The 20,872-nt window shown below is 52.6% G+C and overlaps 1 protein-coding gene across 1 annotated transcript; it reads left to right on the forward strand.

The window, feature by feature from the left end:
• Positions 1-13,288: 13,288 nt before the first annotated feature.
• NACC1 (nucleus accumbens associated 1) lies at positions 13,289-18,868 on the forward strand. The gene is made up of 5 exons (XM_006105051.3): positions 13,289-14,402; positions 14,495-14,668; positions 15,211-15,316; positions 15,415-15,512; positions 16,110-18,868. The coding sequence occupies exons 1-5, from the start codon at positions 13,427-13,429 to the stop codon at positions 16,361-16,363; spliced, it is 1,608 nt and encodes a 535-aa protein (XP_006105113.1). The 5' UTR covers positions 13,289-13,426; the 3' UTR covers positions 16,364-18,868.
• The last annotated feature ends 2,004 nt before the right edge of the window (positions 18,869-20,872 follow it).

A 20,872-nucleotide genomic window follows, 5' to 3' on the forward strand; every position in this document is an offset into this window, starting at 1 on the left:
GGGTGTTGGTGTGGGCAGCTTGGGAACACCTAGCTCGGGCATCTTGTTTACCATGGGGGTGGCCCTTGCACACCCCCGCCCCCTATACCTGCCGGGAGGGGCCTCGGTGCCCTTACCTGAGCATCTGAGGTTCCTAGAATCTCTCCCCGCCTGACTGTGACCGGAGCCTTGAGGCTCAAACCTGGAGGCTGGGCCCCCAACCACCATCTTAGACGGTGGCTTCCCAGGCACTAGCTCCCTGAAGGTGAACTGGGAGGTGAGTGTATAAAGTTTTGTTCATTGTGTCTTGGAGGTTTATGATGGGGTAACGGGCAGGTCCCGTCACCAAGAAGGGGATCGAGTCAGGCACCCTAGCCCAGGCCCTTGGGGTTACTGACCCCGTGGGCTCTGCTTCTAGGGTGATGTCCGGACCAGGCCCCTGCTGGTCACATGAGCTCATTCATTGCTCACCACCAACCAGGTCAGCTTAGGCCTTGGGGTGGCTTATCCCAGGTCATGTGACTAGAGCCCAAACCCATAATCCCCCAAGCTGGCCTTTGAGGGTCATGACTGGAGGAGCTCCCCAGTCTTCCAGATTCCTCCTCAAAAATTCTTTCCTCTTGCCATCCCAGGGGATGGGTCAGTACCCTTTCGTACAGTTTTCATGGTGTCCCAGGGGGCTGGGAAAGTGAAAGCTTTCTCAGACAGAGTCTTTCTCATCCCCCTTCCCCATGTGGGAGCCAAGAGGTTAGAGGTGATGGAGCTGTGGACTGCCAGGGGGAGGCGGTTATGAGGACGGGGCTGGGCTGTGGAGCTGAATTTTGCTTTGCTTTCCTGGTTTATCTTTTTCCCCACGTTGGTCCCGGGTCAGACCACCCCAGCTTTTGTTCCTTTTCTTGGCGCTAATTGCAAAGCTGTTACCGGTGTGTCCTGAGAACATTGACTTGGGAGCCTCGCACCTGGAGCAGAAGCTACCGACTGCTGGGGCGATTGGTATCAGCCAGATCTGGGTTTAATGATGGGTTGTCACCCTCATTCCTTCCCTTCCCCCAGTATCCCCATCATTCCTAGAACGGCCTTCTATTTGGGCCCTGGCCTCCTCCCATCTTGTGGCTCGCCTCCTGGTTCTGGGAGGGGTGGCAACTGGGCCAGCAGCCCCACGTAAAGAGGCCTTTCCCTTGCCTGGTTGGGCTGAGGCTGGGGCCTCCTGGGCCTTGCCAGGGCTCTGGCCTGGGTACTGAGGACAGGGGTGGTCACCTTGATTCACACAGCTGGAACAGGGGCAGAGATGGGTCTCAGTTGGCCTTGGTGTGTGGGTGGCAGAGAAGTGGGTGGTGGGTTTGAGCCTGCACCTGGAGCTGTAGAAGGCACGTTTAATAACTAACTGCTTTTCTGTGAAGACTTAGGGTGCACAGACCTAGGGCGCCAGAGGAGGCCATAATCTGGGGTAGGGTGGTGGATGGCGGCCCATGGGGCAGTTTTATCTCACTAGGATGCCAACCCCCTGCGAGGGACTAGGGGAGCAGCCCTGAGTAGCAGATCCTAGAGCCTCTCTCAGCAACTTTTATTCTAGTGAAGGTGACCCAACAAATGACCAAGAGCATTCCTGCTATTCCTGCATTCATGAACTTAGTGAGACAAGGGGAAATGAGTGAGTGCTGTGGGGCGGAGGATGAAGAGCTTTAGATAGGAAGATAGGATGGTCAGGGAAGACTTTGGGGAGGTCTGAGCCTTGAATAATAAGAAATAAATCAGCCCGGGGGGTGGGGGCAGGGAGTTGGCTGGGGCAAGGAGGGACAAATGTTCTAGGCAGACGGACAGCCCATTGAGAGTCTTCATTAAGCACGTGCCTGGCTCCTGCCAAGTGCTCCTAATATCTTCATGAGGGAAGGAGCAAGGGGTGACCCTAATGTACAGATAGACCCTTAGTCCCATTTACAGAAAGGAAGCACCCAGCCTCAGGGTCTTCTGGGTCTCCCTGTCACACCAGATGCAAGTCCAGACCCCCTTGGCATGCATCCAGGGCCTTGGCCAGGGCCAGGCACTGGGCAGCCCCAGTAGGTTCTTGAGCAAGTTTGTGAGAAGATGAGAGCTTTGATTGGCTTTGCTGGACTCACTGTTGGAGTCAACATGGAGGATTGGGGTTTGGTGTGGTGAGGTCTGACTGGGAATTCATCAGTGCCGTTGCCAAAGCTCCTGATGGAGAAGATGGCATGCCAGCTGAAGTGGGGATTACTACATTTGAGACGATGCTGAGCTGCCCGGTCTTGAAATCATGGAGGTGAACTGGGTAAAGGATTGTGGGGCTTTCCAGGAGCCTCTGTTGGGTCCTCTCTCATCCTCATTACTCCTGACCACTTTCCTGGGTGCCCAGCTGAGCACTTTTGCACATTTTGAATTTTTCTCATGCCTACCATGGGCAAGCAGACCCACCTTCCTGCCTCTGATCCTGGGTCCCCTCTCCTGAGAATGGCATCCCCTGTCTCCCCCCCACCCCCACCCCACCCCACCCCCCGGGAGAGCCCTTTGAACCACAGAGGCCATGAGGTGGAACTGGGCAGGTGGCTGTCTTGTGCCCAGTGCCTGGTTGTGGTTATTGTCCCTTCTCCCCTGCTGCCTCCTCGGTGAAGGTCTCGGCGTCCTCAGAGACCCACAGGTGTTCTATGAGGACCATGACTCTGTCATGACTGAAGCACAGGGTGGGTTAGGATGAACTAACATACTGTAGTGGAGAGAGTTAGCACTACCCTGCCCCACCTGGCTTGGCCTTGAAACCCTTGGGCAAAAGTCTTGACCTCAGCGCCCTTTGTTTCCTTATCTGATAAAGTGGGAACAAGCAGGCATACCTATATCTCAGTGGTTCTCCACCAGGGGCAATTCTGCCCCCTCAGGGGAAACTTGGGAACTATCTGATGACATTTTTGTTGTCACAGCTGGTCTGGCAGTGCTACTAGCCTCTAGTGCAGTGGTTCTCAACCTTCCTAATGCCGCGACCCTTTCATACAGTTCCTCATGTTGTGGTGACCCCCAACCATAAAATTATTTTCGTTGCTACTTCATAACTGTAATTTTGCTACTGTTATGAATCGTAATGTAAATATCTGATATGCAGGATGTATTTTCATTGTTACAAATTGAACATAATTAAAGCATAGTGATTAATCACAAAAACAATATGTAATTATATATGTGTTTTCCGATGGTCTTTGGCAACCCCTGTGAAAGAGTCATTCGACCCCAAAGGGGTCGCGACCCACAGGTGGAGAACCACTGCTCTAGTGGTTGCAGAGGGTGCTGCTCAACATCATATAATGCACAGGGCAGCCCCACCATGGAACTGTTCTCCTCAAGAGCTGCAGTGCGGTGGCCAACTGGTGAGGGTTACATGAGAAGTTACTGTCTGGGTGCGATCAGGTGATGCTGTGATGGCATCAGGGGAGCCCCCTGTATGTACCGCCTATTATGAAATCACAAGGTTTGGGAGATGGTGAAAGGCATAAGATGTCTCTGTTACTGTCAGGGAGCGTATAGTCTGGCAAGGGGTAGGTGGACGGACAGAAGGGGACACAGCTAATAACAGCTGGCATTACTGGACACTGACTGCATGGTGGGTTATTTTGTTGGTTTAATCCTTGAAACAGCCTTGTAAGGTTGCTGCCGCTGCTATTGGCCCCTTTTATAGTTGGGAAGACTGATTGGGGCAAGCACTAAGATAGATAAATGTTCCTGGAAGTGAAGAGAAAGGGAAGTGTAATGCTAAGCAGGAAGCTTTGTAAGGGATATTTGAGCCTAGTAAAATAATAATAAGACTCCATTCTTAGGCCCTGCCAAGCCCTGTGTGGTGTCCAAGTGCATTTCAATAAGCCCCATCCCAGTAACCACCCGCCCTCAGCCCCACTAGCCTCCTTTGTGTTGGAGCAATAACACCTCAGGGCTTTTGCATGGCCTCTGCTCTTCTGTCCTTTGGGTGTGACTATACCCGGGGAGGAGGCTGTAGCTCAGAAAGGAGGGCTTGTGGTCAGAGTGGAAGGGGGGCTGGGCTGCTGCTGGGTTCTGGAGATGCTGCAGGCGGAGGCTAGATTGCCCAGGGCTGTCAGGAGAAATGGGAAGTTGGAGAGGCTGCAGGCTAAACTGCTGATCCCCGGAGGTGGCAGTGAAGGAAGGAAGAGTGGAGAAGAGCTGGGGAAACAGAACAGCACCCCACCTGGCCCTCAGAGGGCACCTGAGACCCTGGGTGGGGGGTCCCCAGCTGGGCAGCAGATCCCATTTCTGCAGAGGACATGCCCAGTGAGGATAAAGAGCCTGGCTCTGGCCTTGGCTTGCCCTTGCTTCCCTTCCCCCACTCTGGCTTCTCTGAGCCCCAGTTTTCCTATCCCTGAAATCAGTCTAGTCACAGCTGCCTGCTGTGGGGAACAACAGGACCATGCAGAGGATGAGCCTAGCCAGCCGGAGTCAAGAAGCCTCCTGATTCTCAGACAGGAGTCAGACTGCCTGGGTGTGATTCTGGCTCTTGATCTCCTAATCTTTAAATGACAGAAAGATTTGTTTCCTCCCCCAGAACTAGCGAGAGGAATAATTGAAGCACCGCTCTGAGCCCTCTCTGGGTACTGGTGCACAGTAGGGACAAATGTGAATGCCAGCTACTATTGCAAATCCTATCCCCCACCATGGGTTTAGTGGCTGCTTTTCAGGGAAAAAGAAGTGAGTTAAATGTGCACAGATGCCAAACAGTAGGATCTGTACAATTAGAGAGCACATTGTGCTTCCCTATCAAACATTTGCCTGAGCTGTCTAATTCGGCCCCTAAGAGGTCCCAATGGCTCTGGGTTCACCCCTGGCTGTGGCTGGATCTGGCCACCTCCTGCTGAGCTGGGTAAAGGATTATGGGGTTTTCCAGGAGCCTTAGTTCCTTCTTACACTTGGAGTTGGTTTCCCTTAATTGAGTCGCCCACATGTCACAGAGCTTCCCGGGTAAAGCACAGATCAGTCCCCCAGCCTCTGCTGGCTGGAGAACTCGGAGCTCCCTGCCCGAAGAGGTGGCAGTTCACACTCCCGAGAATCACCAGCCACACAAGTGGTTCCATTTGAAGCCTAGTGCACCCGAGGCTGTCCCGAATCATGGTTTTCATCCGGCGGCAGTGTGAGCAGTTGTTCACATTCACTTACATTGAGCCCAGCCTGAGACCCCTTTTGAGTCCCACTCCTGTTCTAGTTTCATTATTGTGAACTGGGAAAAGGGAACCAGGTTGGAATTAATGGGAATAATTATTTATCCCATTTGTTTCTCAAACAACTATTGAACACCCACTGTGTGCCCAGCAGGGTCTAGGGGCAGAGGACAAAGCAGCCGGAAACAGGCCAACGCCCTGCCCCAGTGGAGCTGACACAAAACCAAGAACACATTTGCTAGATAGTGGGAAGTGTCAAGGAGGAAAAAACAAACAGAAAAAAACAACCGAAGGAATTGGAATTGGAACATTGTCTGTTCTTTGGAAATTTGAGATTGGTGACTGGCGGGTATGAAGAGCTGTGGCCATTTGGGATAGCCTTCTAGAGGGCTCAAAAGCAGGTTGGGCCCCAATATGCATTGTAGGGGCCCTGGTGGTGTTACTCTGGACCCAGATGGTGAAAATTGGTTTTGCAGGAAGGAGTCCAAGGTGAATCTAAGGGTCTTAGCCTGAGTGGGGAACTTTCCAGTGAGAGCTACGGCCAGAGCAGGCTTGGGGGGATGGGAGCTCAGTTGTAGGCACATTGAGTTGGCATCTGAGGTATGTGCAAATCCAGCACCCCCGGGGGCGGGGGGGGGCAGCCCAGGGGCTCCATGGCAGAGTTGTGGGTGAGTAGAGCTGTGTTCGAAGCCTATTTCAGGCAGCCACAACAAAATACCATAGGTGGGGAGGCTTAAGCAGACACTTTCTCACAGCTCTGGGACTGGAAGTCCAAGATGGCCACAAGGTCAGGTTCTGGTTGGGTTCTGGTGTGCTCACATGGCTTTCCTTTGTGTGTGTGCTTGAAGAGAAAAATATCTCTTATACGGACACCAGTCTTACTGAGTTAGGGCCCCACTTCTGTGACCTTTTAATTTTCTCCTACAGATTCTGACTCCAAGTATAGGCACATGGGGGTTAGGGTGGGGGGACACCAGTTCTGCCCATAGCAGAGGACTGAACCTACTTCCAACCTTCACCTTCCTTCACTTTCTGGAAGAATCACATCTGCTTCTCCCTTGAGGCTCTGCATGCCTTCCCTGTGCCTTGAGGGTAAGACCCCAGCCCACCACTGCCTCAGTAGATTGCCACTCCCTGCCCCCAGATCTCAGCTCTTCTGGGCAAGATAAGAGTCCCCTGCATGCAGCACATTGATTGTGTGATTCTGCAGGAATGACCATGTCCCCCGCCACGCCAGGCTCCTGGACACTTCCTGGCCCGGGCAGGTGCTAGGCAAATGTTTGTTGAGTAACTCGCGGGAGCTCATAGCCTCACATCCCAGTGAGACCTGCTGTGGCCTCACATCTCACTGGGAGACCTGCTCAAGTCTGGGACCAGGACTAGCAATGCTGGGAGGATTCTCGGCTCTTCGTGTGGGGCTGAGAGCTGCCCCTCCCCTTCTTGGGGTCTAGAGTGTTGACCTCAGTGGGGAACTTTCCGGTGAGCTACGATCAGAGCAGGCTGGAGGGGACAGGAGCTCAGTTATAGGCACATTGAATTGACATCTGAGTCATGTGCAAATCCAGCACCCATGGGGAGGTCCAAGCCAGGGGTTCCATTGGCAGCATTGTAGGTGAGTGGATGGTGTTTCGAGTCTGTCTCAGCTCAGGCAGCCATAACAAAATACCATAGATGAGGAGACTTAAATAACATAAACTTATTTTCTCGCAGTTTTGGGGGCTGGAAGTCCAAGATGGCTGCACAGTCAGGTTCTAGTCGGTTCACATGGCCTTTCCTCTGTGTGCTCGCTTGGGGAGAATAATATCCTTGGTGCTGTGTGTCCACCTCCGTCTCCACTATTTAACACATGCCAAGTTGTGAGGAGAGAGGAATAAAATACAGTTTTCTGCCCTTGGGGAGTTTATAGTCAAGTGGGATTTTGTGTTCTCAGAGGTGAGCATAGGAGCTTGGGGGTGGGAAGTATAGAGAGGAGGGTTTTCCTCTCTAGAACCCCCCAGGGTGGGGGTGGGGGAGCGGGTATAGCTGAGGTGGAGGAGGAAGATGTGGGCAATGGCAGGAGAAGGGCACTCCAGGCAGGATGCACAGCTTGGCCAGTGGAGGGAACAATGCAGTGGGCTGAGGCCTGAGATAGGGTGGGGTGAGGGGCTCAGCTTGGTGGGGACAAAATTATTGACCCCTGGCTCCATCCCACCACTTTCCAGCCAGCAGGTGACCTGGGCCAGGCACCAGCTGCTTTACACCTGTTTCTTCTCGGAGCTCATCATGGCTCTATGGCCCTTCCCTCACAGGGCCAGTGTGAGTGAGGGACTTTTGAGCCCAGCAGACTGAATTGGGAAGGGAGCCCTGGGGTAGGTCTCTGGGGTCCCCTCTGGCCCCTCACTGATCTCAAAGCCCTTTAAGGCCTTCCCCCCACCGACCTGTTCCTTGCAAGGGCAGCAAGGTCACACCAGATCTCTACAGCCCACAGACCTGCCAAGACTTGTGCACTGATTTGTTGAGCCACTTGCACTCATTGCCATGTTGTGCTCCCTCCCCCAGTTGCTAATCTAAAGCTTCGAAGCTGTGGGTGCTGCACTCTGAGGGGTTCAGCCAGAATATTGGGAGATTCCTCCCTGCATTTCTGTTCTGTCTGCACTCCTGTTGCTGAGCTGCACCAATTCCCAGGGAGGAGTCTGGGCCTAAAGTCTCGCTGCTTGGGCTGGTGCCAGGCTGAGATATGGTCCCCACCCATAAAGGGGGCAGTCCTATCACCTCAGAGGGGAGCCCTTTGAGACTGCTTGCAGTGGTGCCTGGCCCACCAGGTGCAGTTAGGGGGATCCCTCAGGATGGCCCCTGCAGCCCCAGAAGCATCCACAGCCGCATCCCTTCAGCCTCCCTTCCCCTGCCTGTAATCCCCATCAGCAGCCCTGTCGCAAACTGGACTCTATTCCTGCCTCGGTGCTCTGTGTCTACCTCCCTCTCCATGTTTAACACATTTACAAATATTTATTGAGCCTCTGCCTCTGTTCTGATTTGCTGATCATGAACTAATTTGGCCAAAATGCCTGCCCTCATGGTTAGACAGTCTCCTTGGAGAAGGAACTATACATATAGCTCTTAAAACACTGTCCCCCGATTCCAGGGCATTGGAATTGTCCAGAGCTAATGACCGCTGCAGTGTGGAATGAGAGGACTCCTGTGCCCCCCCCCCCAACCCCAAGGTTAGCATGGGGACTGGGGGTTCACAAAGAGAAGGCAAGGCCCATCTTGACCTCCCCTCCTTACCTCCCCACAGCTGTTCACTCCTGAGTCTGACCATCCTCTCCTTCCCTGCCACCACCGCTGTATTTTGTCCTGTGTTCTGTGTTCTGGTCTCCATACTGCTGCTGGGAATTCTCCAGAGTTGGTCTGGGCCTTAGTCTCCTTTGCTCCGAGCTTCCCACTACTCACTCTCGAAAGACATTCGTCCTCATTAGGCCAAGGTTCCTCCTGTCCCCCTTTGCTGCCCTCCAGCCACACTGGCCTCCTTCCTGCCCAAGACTGTTGTGGCTCTCTATGCGTCATTCCCCTATCCCAGAGATGGCGAACCTTTTGAGCTCGGCGTGTCAGCATTTTGAAAAACCCTAACTTAACTCTGGTGCCGTGTCATATATAGAAATATTTTGATATTTGCAACCATAGTAAAACAAAGACTTATATTTTTGATACTTATTTTATATATTTAAATGCCATTTAACAAAGAAAAATCAACCAAAAAAATGAGTTCGTGTGTCACATCTGACACGCGTGTCATAGGTTCGCCATCACTGCCCTACCCCTTTGCCTTGCCACCAAGGGTGACTGCTAGGTAACATTCACCCCAACTGTAATTAAATCTCTCCCTATATCTCCCCACCAGACAGTGAACTCCGTGAGAACCTTCCTTGCAGCCCACCAGGGTGGGTTAGATGCATGCATCCCCATTTTATAGGTGAACAAACAGGCACAGAGAGGTGAGGAGCTGGCCTGAGGCCACACAGCTAAAGAGTAGTGTGGTTGGCATCAGAACCCAAGTCTGGGGCCTCTGACTTCACGGCTTGCCTGTCCTGCCTTGGTCCTCCCTCTTGGGGTGTGAGCCTTCCAAGCTGGGGGTCTGAAGCACCTTTCCAGGGGCCGGGGGGCCACTCTCCCCCTTGGACACCTTGGCCTTGGTCACTTGAGCCCCAGTACTCAGAGCATTTTCTGTTTGGCAGCCTGAGAAGGGGGGTCGGGGCTCATCTGAATGGGGCTCTCCTTTACCTCCATTTGGTGCCTCGGTTTTCCTACCTCCTCACACAGGGCCAGCTACTGGCCCTTCCAGCACAGTTTGAGCTCAGGAAAGGTGCATTTCTTTCTAATGGGATTTCCTGTCTCTGCCTCCCTCCTCTGGTTGCCCTAAGTGATTTTTTATGACAATGAGAAGGAGGGCATAGCCTAGGGAAATCAGATTGCAGTGCCCAGGCAGACCTGGTTTGAATCTTACCAATGACTTCGGAACAGTCCTGAACTGCCACATGACCTCCAAGCTGAGTATTGGGAGTATGAAATCCTCTCCAGAGGTTTACTAACAGGATTTGGGGAGCTCATGCAGGCAGGTCCCCTGCATCTCCCTCCAGTTCTGCCAGATGAAGCAACTCAGTGAGTTCAGATTGAGTTTACAGAACCATGTTCGCCTTATCAGCATCTGTTTACAAATAGAGAAGTAGAGGTTGGGAGCTCCTGATCCCAGGAGTGAGTCAGTTCTGGAACCAGTACTCAACCTGGCCCCAAAGTGTACCTCTGAGCCCATGGGTTTGTGGTTGCTTTTATTCTCTAGGCAGCCTTTTCAGAGTGAACTCTGTTAAAAGATAGAGCCCAAGTCTCCACTGTGTCCCGGTGCTCAACCCATGGAGGCAGGTCAGAATGGACTTGCTATAATGAATGGTAGCTGTGAAAGCTAACTGGGGAATGAGGGAACACTAGCTGGGGGCTCTTGTTAGTTCCTGCCCCAGGGCCTTTGCCGAACTCCTTTTTTGTCATTTCTCTTCCTTCTCACCTGCCTCTGTGCTCAGGGCCTCTCTTCTTTTCCCTAGCCTGCTTATTCAGGACCACTATAGAATTGCAGGGGATACTCTTACACCTGGAGGCACTTTTAAAGCCACGTCATCCTTCAGTGACCTTTTATGATTGCCCCTAGAACAGGGGTGGGAACATCCAGCCAGGCCAGGTAAGACCCACGAAGTCATTTGGTCTGGCCCTGCCAAGGCATTAGGGTTGAGTTAATTAAATGTTTGACCAAATATAGCGGGCTAAATTTTAAGTTGGTAATTTTGTGTGGTCTGAGAATGATGTTCCATAAATATCCAAGTGGCTCTTGGCAGGAAAAAAGTTCTCCACACCTGCCCTAGAGTATGGGACATGCCTCTCCCATGTGACCAGTTCTCCTGGGTTGGAATATGCACGGACCGAATAGGCTCTGGCTCAGAGGTGCACACTTTTTAGAGGTCCCTGGCCCCCATGGTCTCCCCACTCACTGATCAGGATAGGGGTTGAACTTCCATGAGCAAGATCACAGGCAGATCCTTATATTTGCATTTCTTTCCTACCCCAACACTTTAGGGTTAATTTGCATAAATTAAATGTGGGGTATGATTTTACACATTTTTTAAAAATATTTTTTTATTGATTTCAGAGAGGAGGGAGAGAGAGAAACATCAATGATGAGAGAATCATTGATTGGCTGCCTCCTGCACACCCCCTACTAGGGATGGAGCCCACAACCCAGGCATGTGCCCTTGACCTGAATCGAACCTGGGACCCTTCAGTCCGCAGGCAGACACTCTATTCACTGAGCCAAACTGGCTAGGGCTGATTTTATTTAAAAATATTGTTTAGTTTTGCAAATAGGCAATACATTCACCAGGTTAAAAATTCAAAAGACCCGTAGAATGTACCTGGCACGTCTCATCCCCTGTTCTGCCCAGAATCTGGTGTCAGTTTTATAGAGGTGCACATGCCATGTAGTTTACCCCTGTAAAGTGTGCAATTCTGTGCTTTTTAGTGTAGTCACAGAGTTATGCATCCATCATAGAACATTTTTCATGAGGTCAAGAGGAAACCCTGTAAATTGGGTTCTTGGACTCAAATAATTCCACTTGGGGTATAGAGATTGGGCTTCCCCACACCAACAAAAATTCTCACACACCAAAAAAGTGTCCGAGAATTCAATTCTATTCTGACATTACCTGGAGATTGCTTCAGAGTCCACAGGCTCAGTTCTACAAGACTGCCCCGCCAACACACTTCTGACACCAGTCCCAAGCCAGGGTTACCATGCTTCTGCTGACTGGCCACAGAAACTTCTCTTTTTGCTCAATTAATTTCTTAGAGCTCTCATAGAACTCAGAGAAACATGTCACGTAACTAGATCACTGGTTGTTGTAAACAGCTATACCTCGGGAACAGCCAGATGGAAGAGCTGCATAGGGCCAGGTAAGTGGGAAGGGATCCCGTGCTTCCAGGCCCTCTCCTGACAAGCGACTCCAGATCTCCATAGATAGACTGACCAACTGCATCACTGGCTGCTGGTGATTGGCTCCATTCTCTCCCCTCCCCAGAGGTGGGGGGACTGAAAGTTCCACCCCTCTAATCACATGTGTGGGGCCGTTAGCAACCAGCTTCCGTGAAGGTGCTTCCAAAAGTCACCTCCTTAACATAACAAAAGGCCACTCAGCACTTAGGAAGTTCCAAGTGTTGCTAGAGCTGTGAGTCAGGAATTATGGAGGAAGACCCAGTGTATGAGATAGATATTTTGGTCATCGAATGACCAAATATATATTTCCTATACATCACAATATGGCACCCTCTATTCTTTGCTCATTCCCAAACCTCCCATCCCCCTGATAATCACTAATCTGCTTTCTGTCTTTGTTGTTGTTAATCCTCACTTGAGGATATTTTTCCATTGATTTTTTTTCAGAGTGGAAGAGAGAGGGAAAGTCAGAAATATCGATGTGAGAGAAACACATCGATTGGTTGCCTCTGCGCCCCGACCATGGCCCAGGCTAGGGAGGAACCTGCAACCAAGGTATGTGCCCTTGACTGGAATCAAACCTGGGACCTTTTGGTCCACAGGTCAAGACTCTCCACTGAGCCAAACTGGCTAGAACTGCTTTCTGTCTTTATGGATTTACCTGTTCTGGACATTTCATATAAATGGGATCATATGATATGTGGTCCTTTTGTCTGGCTTCTTGAATTTAGCATAATGTTTTTAGTTTCGTCTAAGTCAGTGGTCCGTGGACCACCAGTTGGCGACCGCTGGTCTAAGTTATGGCATGTACTGGTTCGTTCCTTTTTATGGCTGAATAATATTCCACTGTATGGATGTACCACATTGTGTTTAGCCATTCATCACTTAATGGACACTTGGATTGTTTGCCCCTTTGGGCAATTGTGGATTGTGCTGCTGTGAATATTCACAGTTTTCTCTGTGGATATATGTTTTCACTTCTCTTGGGTATAATTGTGAGGAATGGAATTCCTGGGCCATATGGCACCTACATGCTTAACCCATTTGAGGACCTGCCAAGCGGTTTTCCACGGCAGCTGCACAACTTTGCATCTCCACCAGCAGTAGAGGAGGGTTCCAACTTCTCATCCTTGACAGCACATGTCTTTTTCCTTCTACCCGACCTAGTGGGTATGAAATAGTGTCTTGTTGTGGTTTGGCTTTGAATTTCCCTGATGACTAGTGGTATTCTTACGCAGTTTCAGGGGTTCTTGTCATTTAGTCATTCAACAAATAGTGGTTGAGTGTCATGTGCTCAGCACTGGGGAAAATGGGGTGACTCTACCCTCTGGGAGTTTCCATGCCAGTGCCCTTCAGAGTTACCCTATGCATGGATGCCTTATGCTCACTGTATTAACTCATTTTCTATTTAAGCACCTGTGTGTAAGTTTGCCTTTCCCCCTTGTCTGCAAGAAACACCATGTGGCCACCCTGTCCTGTAGCTGATATGGCTGATTTGACAGTCTGTCCTAAAGGAATGGAAGGAGTGGCTCCTGTGATTCTTTTATTTATTTATTTAATATATTGTTTATTGATTTCAGCAAGGGAGTGGGATAGAAACATCAATGATGAGAGAGAAATCATTGATTGGCTGTCTCCTGCATGCCCCCTACTGAGGATTGAGCCTGAAACCTGGCATGTGACCTCCTGGTTCATAGGTTAATGCACAACCCCTGAGCCACACCAGCCAGGCAACTGCAGTTCTTAAGGCCCCAGCAAACCCACCATCTGGATGCCGCTGAGAACAGGCCTGAGCATGCCACCTGACCCATCTCTGTCTTCCCCTGTCCCCTGCACAGCTGCCACCATGGCCCAGACCCTGCAGATGGAGATCCCGAACTTCGGCAACAGCATTCTGGAGTGCCTGAATGAGCAGCGGCTTCAGGGCCTGTACTGTGATGTGTCAGTGGTGGTCAAAGGCCATGCCTTCAAGGCCCACCGGGCCGTACTGGCTGCTAGCAGCTCCTACTTCCGGGACCTGTTCAACAGCAGCCGGAGCGCTGTGGTAGAGCTGCCGGCGGCTGTGCAGCCCCAGTCCTTCCAACAAATCCTCAGCTTCTGCTACACGGGCCGGCTGAGCATGAACATGGGGGACCAGTTCTTGCTCATGTACACGGCTGGCTTCCTGCAGATCCAGGAGATCATGGAGAAGGGCACTGAGTTCTTCCTCAAGGTGAGCTCTCCCAGCTGCGACTCCCAGGGCCTACATGCCGAGGAGGCTCCGTCTTCCGAGCCCCAGAGCCCTGTGGCTCAGACATCGAGCTGGACGGCCTGCAGCACCCCGTTGCCCCTGGTGTCCCGTGTCAAGACAGAGCAGCAGGAGTCGGACTCTGTGCAGTGCACGCCTGTGGCCAAGCGGCTGTGGGACAGCAGCCAGAAGGAGGCCGGGGTTGGCGGCAGCAGTGGTGGCAATGGTAGCCGAAAAATGGCCAGGTTCTCCACATTGGACCTGGCCGCCAACCGGCCACCTCAGCAGGCCTTGGCTGCGGCAGCGGCAGCGGCAGCAGCAGGGGGCGTGGTGAGCGGGCCCAGCATGTCGGAGCGGACCAGCCCTGGTACCTCGAGCGCCTATACTAGTGACAGCCCAGGCTCCTATCACAATGAGGAGGACGAGGAGGAGGATGCGGGCGAGGAGGGCACAGACGAGCAATACCGGCAGATCTGCAACATGTACACCATGTATAGCATGATGAATGTCGGCCAAAGTGGTGAGGCGCCCACTCCTCCCCTCCCCCACCCCCCATCACCACCCCTACCCATGACCCTCATTCCCAACACATACCACTCTCTCCCCCCACAGCCGAGAAGGTGGAGGCCCTCCCTGAGCAGGTGACCCCTGAATCCCGGAATCGCATCCGGGTGCGGCAAGACTTGGCGTCTCTCCCAGCCGAGCTCATCAACCAGATCGGTAACCGCTGCCACCCCAAGCTCTATGATGAGGGCGACCCCTCTGAGAAGCTAGAGCTGGTGACAGGTAGGCTGGCCTCACTTGCTCCCCAAATCCCCCACTCCCCCCACCCTTGGCCTCAATGCCCTCTGGGCTACTGGCCTGTAGCATAGCCCCTGGCTTTGTCCTAGGGTAGCTGACACCCCTCTGTGTTGATACACATCAAAGATTGGCCTCTAGGGTTTTGCCCTGGAGGCAGATGTAAGCATTAGGGGACATCATGCCATATGGCAATGGATGAGTGGCTTCTTAGGGTGGTGTGAGGGTTAACTACTGAATGGTTAAGAATTTGGCACGGAATCAGTGTGCCTGGGTGCAAGCCTCTGCTGCCTGCTCTTTCTAACTCGTAGCTGGTTGTGCTGGCAAAAGCTACACATGTACTAGGTGGGCCTGGCACATTGTAGGTGCCCTGTGGGCAGCGGTACCACCAACTGTCCTTTTCTGAGCGCTGATGAGGCTGCCCTGGGGTGAGTTGTCGGAGAGGGTCTCTGGAGCTCCGAGAAGCGGGCCTGGCCACATGGGGAATGTGGCAGTTTAGGGCCTGACCACCCTCCGTCTCCTCCTTCTAGGCACCAATGTGTATATCACAAGGGCACAGCTCATGAACTGCCATGTCAGTGCAGGCACACGGCACAAGGTCCTGCTGCGGCGCCTCCTGGCCTCCTTCTTTGACCGGTGAGGCCCTTTCCAAAGCCCGGGCGGGAGAAGGGAGCTGTCCCATGCCCCCCACCACCACAGGGGATCTGATTCCTCCCCCATGACCTCCCCCCCAGGAACACACTGGCTAACAGCTGTGGCACTGGCATCCGCTCTTCCACCAATGACCCCAGACGCAAACCGCTGGACAGTCGCGTCCTCCATGCCGTCAAGTGTGAGTGTCTGGCTTTCTGGAGGCGGGTTGGGTAGGCCCTGGGGTGAGCCGATGGTCCTTTTCTCTGGTGTTGGCCTTGGTAGGTGGGTATGGTTTGTTAAGGATCTGAGGTTCAATCGAGGCTTGTTGGGAGGAGGGCTATGCTGCTTAGAGATTTCTTCGGGGGGTGGGGGGGAGTGACAGGGCACTGAAGGGAAGCCTGTGTCCGATGGGAGGGTGGGGAGGATCTTCAAACTCAAGGTAGTTATGAAGCAGCCAAGCCCCAGCCAGTTGTCGGGAGAGAACTCTTTAAGTTTGCAGGTGGAAGGAGTCTCCTAATTCCTAAATTCTGCAAATAATCCACATTTTTCAAGACCACTGGGCCACCCTGTCAAACCCACATATGTCCTCCATGTGGCAGAGCTTAGTGAAGCATGGAGCCAGTTAATGTGATCTAGCATGCTCTCTGCAAGACCTCTGTTCTCTCACCTCCAAGAGGGGTTCCACCGTGTCCTGGGGGTGGGGGTGGGGGGAGTCGGGGCAGGCATGGCCAAGGGCCTTTTGGCAGTATGGGAGGCAGGGCCACCTAGGCCTGAGCTGTCCACTCTCCCCACACAGACTACTGCCAGAACTTTGCTCCGAACTTCAAGGAGAGCGAAATGAATGCCATTGCGGCCGACATGTGCACCAATGCCCGCCGTGTCGTGCGAAAGAGCTGGATTCCCAAGGGGAAGCCACCTGAGGGTGATACCTACACCACCTTCATCAGTGACACGGGCAAGCTGGAGCCGGACATGATGGGCGTGGAGCACAGCTTTGAAACAGCCAGCCATGATGGCGAGGCTGGCCCCTCAGCCGAGGCCCTCCAGTAACCCCCACCAAGCCCTCCATGAGGCCGTCACACTCCCCCTCCTGTCACCCACCCACCCACCCACCACCTTGGTCACGAGCTACTGTCTGTCCCTCCCCAGGACCCGCAGGGTGTGCTGCATGCTCCAGCCCCTCGGCCTCCTGTCCCACCCCTGACCCCAATCCGAGTGGGCTGGGAGAGGGTGGCAGTGGTGCGAGCTCTGCGTGGCCTTCTCTCTCGCACACAGTCAGGGAGTACTCGCTCCCCCCTCTCCTAACCCCTAGCAATTGTTTTCCCATTCCACTCAACCAGGCCGGGCAGGGGAGGGGCAGTCTAGGGGCAGTCCTCTGCTCCACCCTTCACTGCAGCCCCATGGGACTTGCAGGGGCCCCGGGGTGCTCAGGACCCCTCCTGCCACCACCTCCCAGTGCTTCCATGTTTCCAAAAGCGCCTTCCTGTCTCCTTCGTCTGTCCCTGCACCTGGGGCTGGGGTAGGGGAGGCTGTGGGGACTGCTCTTGTGACAGCTGAGGAAACCTGAGGCTCAGAGAAATTACACAACTGACCTAAACCGACCTAAGGTGGCAGGCGGTGGTGCACCCAGCACCCTTCTCTCTCCCCCACCCTGTACTCGGCCTCTCTTGCCCCATCAGGCCCCTCAGACCTGAGTGAGGGGCACAGACCCAGAGTTTCTGAGGATAGGAGGAGAGGTTTTGGAGGCTCACAGGTGCGTGTGCGTGTGAATGTGGAGAAGTTTTGCTTTAAAATAAATGAAGATGAGAAAGGCAGTGGAACCAGGGGAGCATGCTGGCGGGCTGCTGCCCTTCCTTCCCTCCCCACCCTATCCCACGGCAGGGCTCCCAGCTCCCATCCCCTGTACATACTTTTTAAAACATTTTTTTAGCTAATGAAATATTGAAGTATAAGATTCCTTTTATTTTTCAAACCAATGGGACTGTGTCTGATGTCCCCTTTGGTCCCTGGGGGCCATGGAAAGTAGGATGGGGTGAGGGGTGCGGGAGTAGGCTGAATGTGTGCGTGCATGTAGAGTATGGGTGCACGTTTCCAAGGTGGGACCCCGGGCCCAGCCATCGCCTGGGCTACATTTGAAGGATATCCCTGGTCTTGGCCTGTTGGCAGAGCCTAGCTCCTGGGGACAGGGCAGGACCCACTGCATTTGTTAGCAGTTGTTTGCTGAATTGTCTCTAACCATTCCTCTCTTTGTAGCCTCATCCAGTGTGAGTGATTTTTTTTGAGTTTTACATGTGAACCAGAGGGTTCTTTTTTCTTTTTCTTTTTTGCTCCCCATCCCCCTGTGCTGCTGGGTGTCATTTGACATTTTTTGTCTAGCCTTTTCCTCACCTTCGCCTCACCTCTCTTCTCACTTCTGGTCTCCTCCCGAGTCCGACAGCCCATGGCTTCCAGAGGCAGGAGCTTGCTAGAGGTGGGTGGGGCTATCCCAATGGACCCTTGGAATCTGACTTGGAGGCCCCATCCCCCTCCCTGTAGCTCCCACCAGCCTGTGGGAAGGGGGTCCCTCCAGCATCTGTTTGTGGAGTTGGAGGTGTCCGGTCTGGCTGTGATCCTGGCACTCCTCTTTCTGGCCCAAGTGTGTGTGTGTGGGGTGGAGGCAAGTGTATGAGGGGGGAGTTGACACCCCCAGCTAAAGCACAAGCACCTTAGTCGCACCTCCCCTGCCCCTCATCCTGGCCTTGACACTCTACCCCAGCGTCATCCCAAAGCACAATATCCCGGTCACTTGGTGGGCTCCTGGGGCCACAGAGGGGTGGGCTGGGGTTCCAGCCAGCCCCCAAAGGAAGCAGGAGTCTCCGGGTACTCCCCCTTCCAGGCCTTAGCTGGGGGCCAGCTCCTGGGACTGGTGTCCTCTCCCTCCCCACCCTTTTTTCTGGGCAGATCCCTGCCTAGTCCCCCTCCCTGACTTGTCTTCAGGCAGGGCTTGCCCCTGTCCTTCCTCCATTCCCTTGCAGCACTGGGTTGGGTGGCAGAACCCCTTGTTTCAGGGACCCCAGGAGGTGCCCCTGGCTCCAGGGGACTGTGTGTGGGTGGTGGGGGAGGGGGGTTTGAGGGGCAGAGGGTGGAATTCCTCACCAGGAGAGCCAAAGACAGGGTTGTGCCTTACCCCAGGAGCCACCCCTGTGCCCATCCACCCTGCCCTTTCAGGTGGCCTGCTGCTTTTCCTCCCCTCCTGACCCTCCCCCCCAGCCCTGCTCTGAGCTGCATGGTTCCCACCCCCACCTGGACAGCCAGGAAGGAGCATGAATGGAGAATCACCAACGCAAAAAAGACTGGAGGCCTCTGGCCGCCCCTGTTCCCGTAGGACAGGCCAGCTGCTGTGTCCACGTGGAGTGCCAACACCTGCCCTTCTCCGGGCTGAGCCCCCCCACCCCCACCCCAGCCTGTAAGTGAGATTGCACATTAACTACTGTAAGGAGAGGAGCGCACTGGGAAATGTGAACATGAGAACATCAGTAACACTGATGAGAATAAACTAAACGCCTTTGTAACAGCCCTGCAGCATGCTACTCACTGGGGGGCAGAGGGGTTGTAGTGGCTGGAAGAGATGCTGCACACTGGGTTCTCATTCTGCAGAGCAACACCCCCACTGCTCAGGACTCACGTTGACAGATGCAGCCGGGTCCAGCTCAGGGTGCACTTGGGAGTGGCCATGCCAAATGTCACATGACAACACCCATCATGTGAGGGGGAGAGGCAGCATGTTCTTTTCCAATGGTAACAGGTACAGACCCAGACCACCAATGGGTTCCACTTACAATACCCTTCAGGCTACCCCATATGTAGACTCACAACACTGCCCAAGGCTGTTCCTGCACACATGGCCCCTGCATGGGAGTCCCTCCAAAGCTAGAAGGGTAGAGGCTCCCTTGAATGGGCTACTGACCCACTAGCTGCCCTGTGGTCTGACACCCCCCACACTCCATTCTGAGTCAACACAAAAGTTGAGGTGGCAAACATAGCTATAGATCCCGAGGATATCGAAGGACAAAAGGTTCTATGGAGCCAAATAAAGACATCTAAGTGCCTTAGGATCCCATTTATTCAGTCATTTCAAGCAGCCTGGGAAGGGTAGTTACCTATCAGGGATCCCATTGGTCAACAAAAAATCTGCTGGGAGGTGGACAAGGAGGCTACATCTCCGCCCAGGCCAGCTCCTTCCACCCATGATACAAGGGAATGATGTCCATGGGAACGATGACTAATATGCTTCAGGTTGACCCTTGCAGTCAAAAATCCACGTAGAACGTTTGACACCCCCAAAATTTTACTAAGCCTAGTGTTGACCAGAAGAAGCCTTACTGATAATATAGTCAATGAGCACCTATTTTGTATAGGTACCATATAATGTATTCTTATAATAGACAACAAGAAAAGGTTAAAGTTATAAAGAATATACATTTATAGTGTTTAGTTTTAAAATCAGCATATAAATGGACTGCACAGTTTAAGCCTGTGTTGTTCAGAGGTCAACTATACTACAATTCACAGGATGAACTGGGTATGTCTCAGTAAGACCAGCCCATTTGGGGTCCTGAAGTCCAGCATCAGCTGTCAAAGGGGTTTTGAGGACCAACAACATTGCCAACAAAAATTCAGAGGTGATGCTGCCCCACCTGACTCCCAGAAGCACATCTTTTAACCCCAGAAAGACTTAGAACTGAGTATAGAATGGGCCAAGAGAACCCAAACCATCACATAAAAAAGGAGTCTGTACATACTTGGTTCTTTTTTGACTAACTGGCCTGATAGAGTAGCATCCTCTAACATACAGCACTCCAGAACGTGTACATGAGTGAGAGATTCGTGGTTCCCACGCCTGATTAATGTGGGGGATGGAACGGTCTGATGATATCTAAGGTTCACAGTGCTTACAAGTTTACCCAGCTTATATAGGGATCATTTCACACTCAGGAAGGCTCTATGGCAAAGCCCTTAAATTTACAAACGCTGCCCTGTTAGAGTGATGCATCACAGAGGGAACTAGAAACCAGCTGTGCAGTGGAGCCCAGCGTTACTTGGAGGCACCTCAGAAGGGACCACTCAGCTCCATGGCTAAGGCATTTACCTACTTTGGGTACAGGACAGGCAAAAGATGTTTAGGCTGAACTTCAAACGCTCAAGAAACATTCATGGTTTAAAATTTTCAGTGGCAATAAAATTATCCATCATGAAAACCAAGAAATTAACCAGAATAGTCTTTTCTGCACCTAATACTGGCCACTGAAATCCCTAACACGCACACATGCGTACACACACGCACACACCTGTGCGTGCAAATGAAGTTTAGAGTTCCCACTCAGGAAGCAGCCACAAGTTTAGAGTCAACATACCATATGATCTAAATACGTATAAAAAAGGCTGGGATTTTATTTCCAAGTTGGCACATGTAGAAGGCATAGGGGTGAATAAATGGCTTTGGGACACTGGAAATAGAAATGGGGCAGGGTGTATCTGAGGTCCCCCTACTCACACCCCTAAGTGCACTTGAGAAAGGAC

Source organism: Myotis lucifugus, unplaced genomic scaffold (genome assembly GCF_000147115.1).
Source record: "Myotis lucifugus unplaced genomic scaffold, Myoluc2.0 scaffold_629, whole genome shotgun sequence".
Lineage (NCBI taxonomy): Eukaryota > Metazoa > Chordata > Mammalia > Chiroptera > Vespertilionidae > Myotis > Myotis lucifugus.

Excerpts from the sequence above, each read along its gene's own strand:
- NACC1 (XM_006105051.3), top strand. The coding sequence starts at position 13,427 with ATGCCGCTGAGAACAGGCCTGAGCATGCCACCTGACCCATCTCTGTCT. Across the intron at positions 15,317-15,414 it reads CTGGCCTCCTTCTTTGACCG|GAACACACTGGCTAACAGCT; the intron begins GTGAGGCCCTTT and ends CCTCCCCCCCAG. Across the intron at positions 15,513-16,109 it reads CGTCCTCCATGCCGTCAAGT|ACTACTGCCAGAACTTTGCT; the intron begins GTGAGTGTCTGG and ends CTCCCCACACAG.